Raw genomic sequence first — 12,848 nt, 5'->3', positions numbered from 1 at the left:
ATTATTTACGGTAGTCCAACAAAAATAATGAATTACTAATAAATGGACTATATTAAAAAGAAATAATTTTTAAAAACTCATTTAAAATAAATTAAAATTAGGAATCAAATAGAAAATAGATTGTTTTGAGATTTTTTTTTATTTAAGTTAATATTAAAATTTTTAATATACAAGAAAAAAATATGAAATTTAAAATTAAACTTTTGAAAAATTATGAATAAAAAAGAGAAAAAAAAATTAAATCAGCATAAAAAGATATTCATATTGTTTTTGTACTGTTGTACATGTGGGCTCTTAGAAAGGAAAGGAAAGGAAAGAAAAAGGAAAGGAAGAAGAATTGGTTTGTCATCGGTACTGTGTCTGTGTGTGTCCCCTGCCAATTCCTTCGAGGCCAACAGCCGCCATTGTTTGCCATTGCTCCCAACCATTCTCATCGAACAACTTCACAGATCTACTCACTTTCCCTTCTCCTATTCCGCCTAGGGTTCACATTTTCTTCCTTCTATCCAATTCGCACGTGCAAATGCGTCGTTAGCGCTACTCCCAGATTTCGTAACGGTTGTTCGAAATGGGAGCACTGATTCCAATTTACTTGTACGTGGTCGCTTTCTTTTGCACCTGTGGAGCTATTGCATTGGCCTTGCTACACATTTATAGACACCTTCTCAATTACACCGAGCCCACTTTTCAGCGTTTTATTGTTCGGATCGTTTTTATGGTACCCGTGAGTCATTCACTCATAATGCCTCTTTCTACTTTTCCAATTATTCCTTGACGCAGCTTTTATTTTATCTATTTTTTAAGGGCAAATGGAGATATAACTTCTCCTCTTTAGTAGCTTAAGTGATCATGCAATACTTAATAAACTTATAAACCCAACATTTATGTGTATCGTAGTTGAAATGTCTAATTGAATGGGGTATTTGTGTGAATGGAGAAGTGAGGAATTAAGGAGTTGTTCCATTTCTAGCCATTTTATTGGTCTAGGAAAGTGGAAAGTTCTGGAAATCTTTGCAGCAACTCGACTGGTTACTGGTTCACTATTTGCTTTCCTTTACTTGTTGCATCTGATGCATAAATGGTACTGCCTTTCACGTGTCTCATTCATCACAATTACTATCATGCGCTGTGTTTGTGTGTCTCCTAGTAGTCCCTTTTTTCTCAATATAGAAAAACTTTCATTTTCTCCTCTATTTTCATGTGATAGAGCTATTGATATTTCTTTGGGACTGGGATACGTATCTGGTTCTCTTCTGTATTATGTTTCTAGGATTCAATTTATCCAATTTGAAGTTTAATTCTCTTACAGGTTTATGCGTTAATGTCATTCTTGTCCCTTGTTCTACCCAATAGTTCAATCTATTTCAATTCCATTCGGGAAGTGTAAGTTATTCTCTGTTTTTGCATTTATTTTGGTTGTTGCTAGTGTTAATTTTGAATAATCTATTATTTGTTTTTTTGTTCATTTGTGTTTCATGGCTTACATGTGCACTTCTGTTATTTGTTTGTATGATTGGGAGATTAATTTGTATCCAGTCATGGCTTAATTGTACTGCTATAACTGTATAAGAACCACATACAATTATTCTACCTAAGTCTTGACTTAGTGAACAGGCAGAAGTTGTTATAGGTGTCATTCTGTCTAGAAACCGCTTGAAGTTGCTTCTATAGCTTACTGGTTTGATAGCTTATTCCACATGAAATCCAATTCCATGGATAAAATTTATGTCTTGTCCTTCTAAGATTCGCTTAGCTTTTGAGCATGTCTGAGCAGGTAGCCACTAAAACAGTGCTTGAGAGTAGTATTATTGTTATCATATTCTGTCATGTGACTAAGGTGGTGAAGGAGACTGTTGCAGTAGTAATGATACTTACAAATGCAGTCATAATAACGAATGGCACCTCCTTTTTTCTCCCTTATTAATTTGACACCTTTTACAATTTTTACTGCCTCTGTAAAGTTCACTAATCTTCCTTAGTTCCTTGTTTTTTGTTTTAAAAATAAATGCACTTTACGATCTATATTATTAACTAGTAGCAGTGTACTTATTAACTTTCTGTTGGCTGCTTTTTCAGCTATGAAGCTTGGGTTATTTATAATTTCCTCTCACTGTGTCTTTCATGGGTTGGTGGTCCTGGAGCAGTTGTCCTAAGTTTAAGTGGACGGGTTCTGAAACCATCATGGTTTCTTATGACTTGTTGCCTACCTCCTATAGCGCTGGATGGGTGAGTTTTTAGAAATCCAATAAATTGTTTTGCATTACAAGCTTGAAAACAAATCCCTAAAATTTTCCATGAAATTAACATACTACCTAACTTTAGTTAGTGCTATTTTGTAACTCCCCTCTGTATGAAATACATCTTTGAATAGATTTATTGCAAAATGTAAATCTTGGGATCCCAGGGTAACAAGAAATCTGATTCAAACTTGTAACATGATGATCATTAATCATAGTTGCAATCCTCTCTCATTCCTGTAATTTTATTGCAGGCGTTTTATACGTAAATGCAAGCAAGGGTGTTTGCAGTTTGTGATTTTGAAGCCCATTTTAGTTGTTGTTACACTTATACTTTATGCAAAGGGGAAATATAAGGATGGGAATTTCAGTCCAAAGCAATCGTACTTGTATCTTACAATCATATATACATTCTCATACACAATGGCTCTATATGCTCTTGCTTTGTTCTATGTGGCATGCAAGGATCTGCTTAATCCATTCAATCCAGTCCCGAAGTTTATTATCATAAAATCAGTTGTATTCCTAACTTATTGGCAGGTAATGTACTTTCTTTTTAATTTATGGTCTATTCTTTCCTTGCATTATCAACTCTATTTGTTGTTTGTGAAAGTAATCAGTTTCCTATAAATTTGAACTTTCCTTCTCTTATTTCTTGCTCAGAACACATTTTTATACTTAAAACATCTACCTACTGCAGTAATCCCCAATGAAAAAGTTATTTGCACTTGGTACATCTACCATATTTCTGCTAGAGGTTTGAAGCAGGATGGCTTTTCTTTTTTGATATCTTAGGGAGTCTGAGTTTTCCTTACTGCAAAGTCAGATTTTGTAAAGGATGCAGATCAACTTGCTCTACTTAAAAAATTATCATTTGTCTTAGTTTTATTTGGATCCCCATTTCAAATAATAAAAATAGAACAATAAAAAATTTGAAATTTTAAAAATTGAAAATTAAAAAATCAAAGATAATGGGTAGTTTTTAGGAGGTTAGATGATTGGATAGGGTAGTGGATGAAAACTAACAGAGTAGTTATCGGAAAATAAGAGATTAGGGAGATGAAGGTGATTTAAAAAATAACAATAATAAATAGAAAAGGAAAAATATAGAAAAATAACGGGGAAGCAGGTGTACTCAATATGTCTCAGATAAACAGAGAGAAAATGTTAAGAGAGCATGTAAGAGCACCTAATTTAAGCATATCAAGTAACATTCTTTCTATCCCTTTTGCTCTTTTTATTCTTATATTTGTGTGATTTTTCTTGTATTGTGTTTTGACATTCCTTCACACCTTTGTTCTCATTCTCTGTTTGGTTCTTTTCATCATATAAAAAGTTTTTTCCTTTGTTTTTTTCTTAAAAAAAAAAACTCCAAAATTCTTTCAAGAAACAAAAATAAAATAAATTTTTCTTATCGTTGAACCAATAGTCTTGCAAACCCAACTTCAACTTTTTCTACATGTTTTGTGTTTCACAAGTCCTTGCATGTTTGATTTTAGGAGTGCATTCTAAAATTTCTTCATGCCCCTTTTTATTCATTTATCTTTGTTTTTTTTAATTAAAAAAATAATAGTTGAATCTTAATGGCTTGAGTCAATTGTATAACAAACTTTTGATGTTTGAAAAATTAAGTCCAATGTCAATTTATAATTTATTTTGTGATAAAAATTGAAAGAAATATATTAAGTTCCCTTTACTTTAGGATTCTAGGTTTGAATATTTTTTTCTCTCTTTTTTCTTTTGATTTTTTAATAATAATAATACAAAAGACAAAAACAACATGTGTAAATAGATTATATATTGTGCTAGTTAATTTATCCTTGTGTTTTTTTTATTGTTATTATTGTCATATTTTATCATCATTATTGTTGTTCTTACATCTTTTTGTAAATAAATTGTGTGAATAATGTCTATGAAAAATTACAAATTTTATGAAAGTGCAAAATAAAAATAAAAATGATCCTTTAAAAATAACAATAAAAATAAATATATATAAAAATATTTTTCAAAATAGTTTTGAATTTACGGTCAAGTATGTTAATTGAGTGATTAATCTAGTTTTAACATTATTTAGATCATAAGGATTTATTAAGTAGTATGTGTTAAACTTGAATTTCATTCCAACTCCAATCTTGTATCATAGACCCAAAAAAATAAAAATCTTATTTTTACATTCAAAATAAAATTTTTAATAAATTGTTAAATTAAAAAATATTTTCTCCAAATTTGAATAACATTTTTTTCTTTTAAAAAATTTTAAAATTAATTTGTTGGAAAAAATATATTTGATTCTCAATTTGAATGAATCCTTTCAGAAGCCCAAAATATTTCTCCCTCATTTTAAAATATATTTTCTCAAAATAAAAAAAATATGTTCTTTTCACAAATTTAAAAATGAATCTTTGAAAAATAAGATAATTTTTTTTATAAATCTAAAAATTTTTGAAAATAATTTTTTTCAAAAATATTAAATAATTCTTCTTTGAATCTAAATTAAATCTTCTCAAAATATAAAAATGTTTTATTTCCACTGTTAAAAATAAATATTTTAAAACTTTCTTTTTCAAAATTTAAAATTAAGAATTAAAAAATTTTCTTTTTAAAGAAAATCAATATTTTAAAAAATAATTTCCTTTCTGAGTTAAAAATAATCTTTTTCATAAAAACGACATATTTCTTTTGAGTAGGCAATTTTATTTTTCAGAAGAGCCAAAACTCATTTAATCAAAATTAATTTTTTTAAAAGAAAAAAAGAATACATATTCAAAACTTATCCAAACCTAATTGTAAAGAACTACGTGACTTTTATTTTTTTTATTGCACCGTTTTTTAAATTCTAAACCAAGATTACCTTTTTTAAATATTTTATTTATCTACTTTTAAATTTAAAATTTTCAAAAAATAATTTTAAATTTTTTCCTTTTGCTAAAAATAAAAATAAAAAATCAAAAAATCAATTTTTCTTAATTTAATTTGGAATAACAAAATAAGTTTTTTTTTTAAATTCATTTCTTTTATCTCAAAAATAAAAAAAATACTAATATTTCTTATAGATAATTTGTTTCTTCAATTCAAACTTAAAATATAAAATATTGGTTTCTTTTTATAGTTATATGTTTCTTTATTTCAAAAAAATATATACCAAAGTTTCTCGTAAATTATCTCTGCTTTTTAATTATAAATGTAAAAATGAAATTATAAAAAATAAAATTACAACAAAAAATAAAACATTTTGTTTTCTTTTAGAGTGAAATAATTATTTTTAAAGTTAAAATAATTTTGCATAATTAATTAGAAGGTAACTATTTTTGTTTTAATGTCATAGAGTATTAATAAATGACTTCCAAACCTAAATATGATTTTATTGATTATTTTTTTAGAAGTTTTCCAAAAATTTTATTGATAAACTTTGATTGTAACTCCTTGCGATCAATTTTACTTGAACTAATTGCAATCCTTCTCCTCTTATGTTTTTTTATGCAGCTGTCATTCGTCGTGACCTTGGTTGCGACGCATACAAAGAATAGAAGTATTAATTTTCATACTTCTTCCTATTTAATTAATGGTCTGTTCTCTCCTTGTATTATCAACTATCTGTCTTGAGAAGTTTGTTGCTGCTGTTGGCCAATTTTATGCATTTCGATTCAAAGAATAAAAATACTAATTTTAATACCTCTTCCTTTTTAATTTACAGTCTATTCTTTCCTTGTATTATCAACTCTATTTGTTGTTTGTGGAAGTTATCAGTTACCTATAGATTTGAACTTTCCTGCTCTTATTTCTTGCTCAAAACACAGATTATTTTGCATTAATCCCCCCAATGAAAAAGTTATTTGCAAGTACATACTTGATTAAAGTAATAGTGAAATTAAAAGCTCAATGACACCTGTGTGTGTGTGTGTATTTTAAGATGTTTGTTTCATGACTTTTTTTTTTTTTTGGGTTATATTACACTAATACTTTTGTTGTTGAACGCACAAAGGTTGCTGTGCTATGGGATCTAATTTAGAGTGTGGGCCGATTCACATTAATTTGAGGTTGTTTAGTACATTTACCATATTTCTGCTAGAGGTTCGAAGCAGGATGACTTTTTGTTTTTGATATCTTAGGGTGTCTTAGTTTTCCTTGCTGCAAAGTCAGAACTCGTTAAGGATGCAGATCAAGCTGCTCTTCTTCAAAATTTTATCATTTGTGTTGAGATGCTTGTTGCTGCCGTTGGCCACTTTTATGCATTTCCATACAAAGAATATGCTGGGGCTAACATAGGTGAATCCCGTGGTTTGACAGCTAGCCTTGCTCATGCTTTGATGTTAAATGACTTTTACCATGATACAGTCCACCAGGCGAGTTCCACATTCAATATTCTTCCCACAGTTTTGCTTTGCCATCATAATTGCATCCATGATGTTGCAATTCTAGTTCCATATATTTTATTTATCATGATTCTGACTCTCCTTTTGCTTGTTTGATCCCTGGTAATTGATATTACTTCTGGCAGTTTGCACCAACGTATCATGATTATGTTCTCTACAACCACGGTGAAGGTGAAGAGGGAACTAGGAAGTACCGGTCACGAACTTTTGTTCCAATTGGCCCAGAGATGGACACTGTGAGAAGAAATAAGCATATGTTTGGAAACAAGATAGATGACATACAACTCTCAGGTTTTTCTTCTAATAGTAGCATTCCCTCAAATGTTGGTCCCATCTCTGATGTTTCGCATTCCAGTGCAATGAAATCTTCCTTACTTGTTGATATATCAAATTCAGTATCTGTGCCATACGATTTCACACTTATAGACTTGGATGCACCCAATTACCCTGAAAAAGTTCCAGAAGCTGATAAAGCCGGTACTAGGTGACCATGAAGAACATTCAGAGCTAAGTGAGAAAATAGGTCATTGCCAAAGAAAGAAGGGGAGTAATAGGGCCATCCTACTTCTTTTCTATTTTAGGAGAGAATTATGAGCGAAGTGTAGTTTGTTTGATTCCAGGAAAGCATGTAAGCAAGTCTGGCGCTAATGTTTGTGTCAATGTAAAAGCCCTAATCTCGCCCTAGAAAACCAATCCTTGAATTGGTCTTCAGATCTTATACTGTTTTTGTCTCCATTGATTGCGTATCGTGTGCACATTGTAGATACAGAACTCGTTGGCATACTTCAACCATAACAGATAAAATATAATTAGAACTAAATTAACTATTTGATTGATTCATTTTTCTTAACACCTTGAACTTACCTATTGCTGTTGGGTTATATAGAATGTCATTGCCATCATTTTCACCCTTTTTCAATTTGCTGCATTGATCTTTAATCTGAAGTATAACTTTCTGCTAATGTCTGCTAATGCTTCCAAATCCACATGAAGGATGCAATATCTACTGTATTGCTTCTGCTAACAACTACTGTATGACGTGGAACCTTTAATTTGACAAGAACGATCAGCCTTTCTTTAATCTCTTCGTGACAAAGGCGTCAACTAACTGAAACCTTGCACTACTAATATTTCATAATTTCACATCATAAAAATTGAATTATATAAAGACAATAGTTGCCATCTCAATCGTCTTTTCAATGTATTCATGACTAAAAATGAAGTATCAGTCTGTAATAAGTACAGACGCTAAAAAAAAAAAAAAAGAACCAGTACCAAAAATTAAATCTAACGGTTATTCTAAAATACTAATTTATTTAAACGCTCGCTTGTTATTCCGTCATGATCATTGTTAAGATGTAAAATCATATCATACATGCCTCTGCCTCAGGACTCCCTAATTCATTCCTTCATAAAAGTAATTATACAGGAGGATTCCTCGTATACTTTTAGATTTGTCAATTTGTCGCCATGGTCATCATTAACTTTTGAATAGCTCATGCTTTCAATTCACACAATCAATTATTATTTTCTTGAACACGTAGCGATCATCGTGTTGATCATCATCCAAATCGTTTTATATTGTTGCCAGTCGCTGATTTCTCCAGGCGCTGTCTGCTGTTGTCACCTACTGACGACGTTTGGTGGTGGGAGTAACTTGCAGTCCTTTTCTCATTTATTGGCACAAGCCTAGGTTCATGTCTTTATTTAGGCCTCGACAAACATCAACAAAAAGCTTTGGGCCCCACCAGGTCGGAAATTGATGCTCCTCAATCCTCCCTTGACGTGGACGGCTCTGATCCAACCCTACCAAAACATCCATGGAGCCCACAAGAGTTGGAGGACCTTTATCTGGACTTGCATGGCCTCATACGGATAATGGAGAAGCAGGAGGTTATGGAGTTTATCTTGGTTCATATTATGTATAGTTCTTACTTCATACTCATACAAAACATAAGCACCCATAACCATTGTTAAGAGTTAAAAGAAGGAAGTAAGAACGAGAAGGTCAAACATGTGAGGTCGAACACTAAAGGCAGAAACCGTCCATCTAAAAGAGGGAGAGCTTATCCCATAGTCCACGTGTTTAAGTGCTTAAATTAATGCTAATAGAACGTCACCCCAATGCATAAGAGAGACCAATCAAGAAAGAAAAACCGAACACGAGTTTTGTTTTTAGACTTTAGCTACCACGGTGGCTTTGCAAACAAGCTAAGTAAAAGCAGGGGCGTTGAATTTCTGTAGTTGAGAGTTCAAAACCCTTTTTCTTCTTCTCTTTCACATATTTCCCTGCTTTTACCTATTATTGGTTGTGTATTTCTTTTCTGTTTTTGTTTTCCCTATCTCCTTCTTCTCCAGGCATCCACCCACGTATCTCTTTGCTTGAGAAGAGTAGTGAGAATCAAGAATCAAGACATGGGTACTGTGAGTGTGAACCCGTTGTTTAGGAGTGAATCTTTTGGGTATGGCTACTACTACCCTGAGCAGAACTACAGCATGCTGGAGAAGAGACAACTATTCCTGAGAAGCTATCAGTTCTGTCGAAAGAAGAGCGTGTCAGAGAGGATCAGAGGGTCTTTGGTGCGAGCGAAGAAAATTGTATGGATAAGGCTAAGGTCTGCTTGCAGACTGAGGAGGTTGGTTTTCTTTTCTAGGTTCAAATGCTCTTTCTATTACCGCAGGAGAAGGTTTTCTCAGCTGTTAAACATCAACAACCGCAAAACCCAATCTTCCTCATGTTTCTGGTAAATAAAAGACAGACAAAAGTCATGTCGCTCGGAAACTTATTGATATTCTTCCATTCGTTTTTTGTTTTGTTATTTAACCAGTAACGGTTTTTCATTGTGAGTTTGCAACGGAAATTTGGAACTGGTATACATATTGTTCATTAATCTCAAAATGTTTGGATTTGCTCTTTATTTTGTTTAATCAAGGGTACGCTTTTCTCAAAGCCTTATGAGTCTGTCTCTAACTGCTCCCTGGTGGCATTTGATCCTAGTGGTTGGCGTGTAGCTTAGGAGGTTTAATATTTGATTATTTAAATATATCATATTTAGCATTTCCACGTATATATTTTTTTCATTTTTCACCAAAATTTGAAGTCTTTGGAGAAATAAATTTAGGCACAGAAAGAAGGCCAAATTCTGAAGCATGATTTCATTCGTATTATTAGAAATAGAAACTTAGAATCCCATTGCTATAATACACACGTGCCAATGAATAACACCGTGTTCTCTGGGAAGTACTTCAGATGGTCAAGGGCTAAGCGTTATGGTGGGTGGACCCTTTGTTTGCTAAAGAGAAAAAGGTGGGAATGAGAACGTGAGTTTGAGTTCTCTAGGACGGGATGAGCACAAAAATAGTCAAGTATTTCGAAGTTCCAGGTTAATAATTGATTCGAGTAAATGGGGAAACACTGGCTATTTGGTAGTATTTTCAACTTTCCCAGCTATGTGGCATGCATTTGGCCGTTTACTTTTCTACCTTTGTCATGTTATAAAATACATAAATACATTCTTTCTTATTAATAAAAAGTATTAAAATTATAAAATAAATTTAAATTCTATTTTTAATTTATAGTTTTATAATTTTTAATAAATTTTAATTAATAAATACAAATATAAAAAATATGTTAAAAGGTATATTCCGGACCCTCATCTGTGCAATATAGTACAAGTGTATTACCATTTCTAGTTGCCAGTTTCCAATTTAAGTTTTAAGGTGTTTCTTTTTAACCACTCATATCCCTCACCTATGTGATTCAACTGATTTTAAGAGTCACTGGGCAACTAAAAACCATCAAAATTATTTATGAAGACGAGGGATAAAATGATTAAGTGAAAAGGGAGAAGCACTCGATTACAAAAAAGGTTTTTAAATTCCTGCTTCAATTTATTCATTGTCCAATAGAAGGTACAACATCAACTTCAAAGCTTTTCCACCGAATCTAGCTGGCAATGAATTTTCATCTGTTTTGATTTATGGCTTTGTAAGGAAAAAGAAGTGCTACATTTTGTCTTCTAGCTGGCAATGAAAAAAAATATTGCTCATTGAAACTTATTTTATACAATATTTTTTCTTAGCTGATTTTTTTTTTTTTTACAGTAATTAACAGAGCATGCATTTAACACCGAGTAACTGGACAAACATCTCGAAATAAACAATTATCATAGGTGCATTGTCTTCTCCAAGTTAAAGTAGTTTTTATGCTTACATCGTATCACTAAAAACAAAAATTAAATAAATAATCCCCAAGCGGTTGAACTGAATCTAAGTCTCGACCAAAAAATAAAAAAAATTTAATCAGGCCATGTTAGTCTAATTCACAATTTATTTAATTAATTTTTGCTGACGAATATGAAATGCCACATTTGAAAAGAATTTTCACTCTCAATCTTAGCGGATCCATCCACGACATCAAAATTAAATAATCACTTTTAGAAATATAACAAAAAAGTTTAGTTTAGAATTTAATCTTTAATTATTCTTTAAAGTTGATATTTTAGAGTAGAATTAGTCTCCAAATTGCATTTTTAGAAAGGTTAAGAAAAATCGCTTTCTAAATATTTTATTAACTTTAAATTTTAAAAAATTTTCATTACACTTAATAGATCAAGTAATATCTTAATAAATAATTACAAACAAGAATATTTTCTTATCCCAAATACACTTGATAAAGTAACGTAATATTACACATGACAATTAATAATCAAATCAAATTAAGAATAATTTAATATCCAAAATAACAATCAAATCAAATTAAGAATAATTCAATATTCAAAATAACAAAATAGTATAAAAGAGGAGAAAATTAATATAATTACCACAATGAATAATAAAAAAATATTGAAAATATAGAAAATACTAAACACATAATAAAATACACAAAGTCAAAACTAAATAGAGAATGAGGTAGAATTTAAGTAAAACAAATAAATATTATTAATTAATTTTGAATATGAACTCCTTAAGTTAATTAGAATTGTAGTTTGTCCATACAATGTATCTCGAATGAAGAAACACAAATAATATCTATAGTCATCACTATTTGTTTGATTAAGACAAAATCATAAATTACAAGATTATTAACACTTATTCTCAAGATATCATTAATCTTGACAATTAACTCAGATCTAAGAAAGTAGTTTAATTTTCATTGATAAAAGTTCTCTAAGTTTAACTAATTGAATTATCCTTAAACAAGTGTAGTAAAACTAGAATTAATTGCTCAATCTAACCAGAAACTCAAGATTAATATCTAAATCAAATTAACATCTCAAATTCAGATCCATAGATCCCTAACAAAGAAGTTTAGAACAACATTACAGATGAAGGAAAGAAAGAAAGAGAAGAAAAAGAGCAACAGAAGTTCATCTTCAATCCAATCCCCAATCTAATTCCTCAAGAATTGAAACTTGGAAATTACCCCCAATCTCTCTCTCTCTCTCTCTCTCTCTCTCTCTCTAACTCTCCTAAGAGATGAAAATGAAATAAAAATAAAAAAATGAGAAAGAATCCCCATATCTCTGAACTGAGTTTATATTTATAGTTTTCTCGCCTTTCTGGCGGATTACAACGTAGAAGACTTTCTATGTGTTTTCCAGGCTGAAGTGATTATTATCAATGAAGAAAGTAATCGCTCTGTGGTGTTTTTCTAGCATTTGGCTTACGTGTGTTCACTATGGTTGTAGAGAGTGATCACGTGCAAATCTCTTCATGTCATAGCTCTCTATAGTGATCACTTTATGTGTAGAAAGTGATAACGCCTAGCTTATATAGTTGCGTGTTTTTATTCTGGATGGTGGAAGGAGTAACGCACAACTCTTTTCCTGCTAAATAGACTTGCGCGTGATAACTTTTGAGTCAGTTTCTAATTTATTTTGAAGCTCTCTTCAGCAGCTTCAGTTTTGAGTCTAGTTTTCGAGAAAAAGAATCTCGGACCTGAGAGATATGACCTCCACTTTGTTCCAAGCAACTGCACTCCTCCAGATTTTGAGCGTTTCCAAGCAATGTTTACTATTTCGGCGATGTGTCGAGCTGCGGGTTGTGCTTTGAGATGATTTTTTTTCATTGCGTAGCTCTTTTCTGAGGCTTCACTCTGATAGTTGGTTTTCTAGAAAACGGTGCCCGAAGATGAAAGATATGGATATGGCCTTTGCAACTTGTTCCACACTACTGCTTTTTTATCCTTGTTTTACTGTTTCAGTTATATCTTGAGTTTTGAGCCAGTTTCTAATTC

At 31.3% G+C, this 12,848-nt stretch overlaps 1 protein-coding gene across 1 annotated transcript; it reads left to right on the top strand.

Annotated features, from left to right (window-relative positions):
- The first annotated feature begins 325 nt into the window (after window positions 1-325).
- LOC113872617 (transmembrane protein 184A-like) lies at window positions 326-7,728 on the top strand. The gene is made up of 6 exons (XM_027510310.1): window positions 326-724; window positions 1,310-1,383; window positions 2,077-2,226; window positions 2,492-2,777; window positions 6,347-6,580; window positions 6,736-7,728. Exons 1-6 carry the CDS (start codon window positions 569-571, stop codon window positions 7,096-7,098), a joined length of 1,263 nt encoding a protein of 420 aa, XP_027366111.1. The 5' UTR covers window positions 326-568; the 3' UTR covers window positions 7,099-7,728.
- Window positions 7,729-12,848: the final 5,120 nt, after the last annotated feature.

The sequence above is a fragment of the Abrus precatorius genome, unplaced genomic scaffold (assembly GCF_003935025.1).
Source record: "Abrus precatorius isolate BTA unplaced genomic scaffold, Abrus_2018 Scaffold7, whole genome shotgun sequence".
NCBI lineage: Eukaryota > Viridiplantae > Streptophyta > Magnoliopsida > Fabales > Fabaceae > Abrus > Abrus precatorius.
The sequence above is the reverse complement of the archived record's forward strand: the minus strand, read 5'-3'. Positions and strand labels throughout refer to the sequence as shown.

What these genes read in the sequence shown, in the direction of transcription:
- LOC113872617 (XM_027510310.1), top strand. Translation starts at nt 569, where the DNA reads ATGGGAGCACTGATTCCAATTTACTTGTACGTGGTCGCTTTCTTTTGC. An exon ending in GGATCGTTTTTATGGTACCC is followed by an intron (nt 725 to 1,309) that starts GTGAGTCATTCA and finishes ATTCTCTTACAG; the next exon opens with GTTTATGCGTTAATGTCATT. An exon ending in ACCATGATACAGTCCACCAG is followed by an intron (nt 6,581 to 6,735) that starts GCGAGTTCCACA and finishes TACTTCTGGCAG; the next exon opens with TTTGCACCAACGTATCATGA.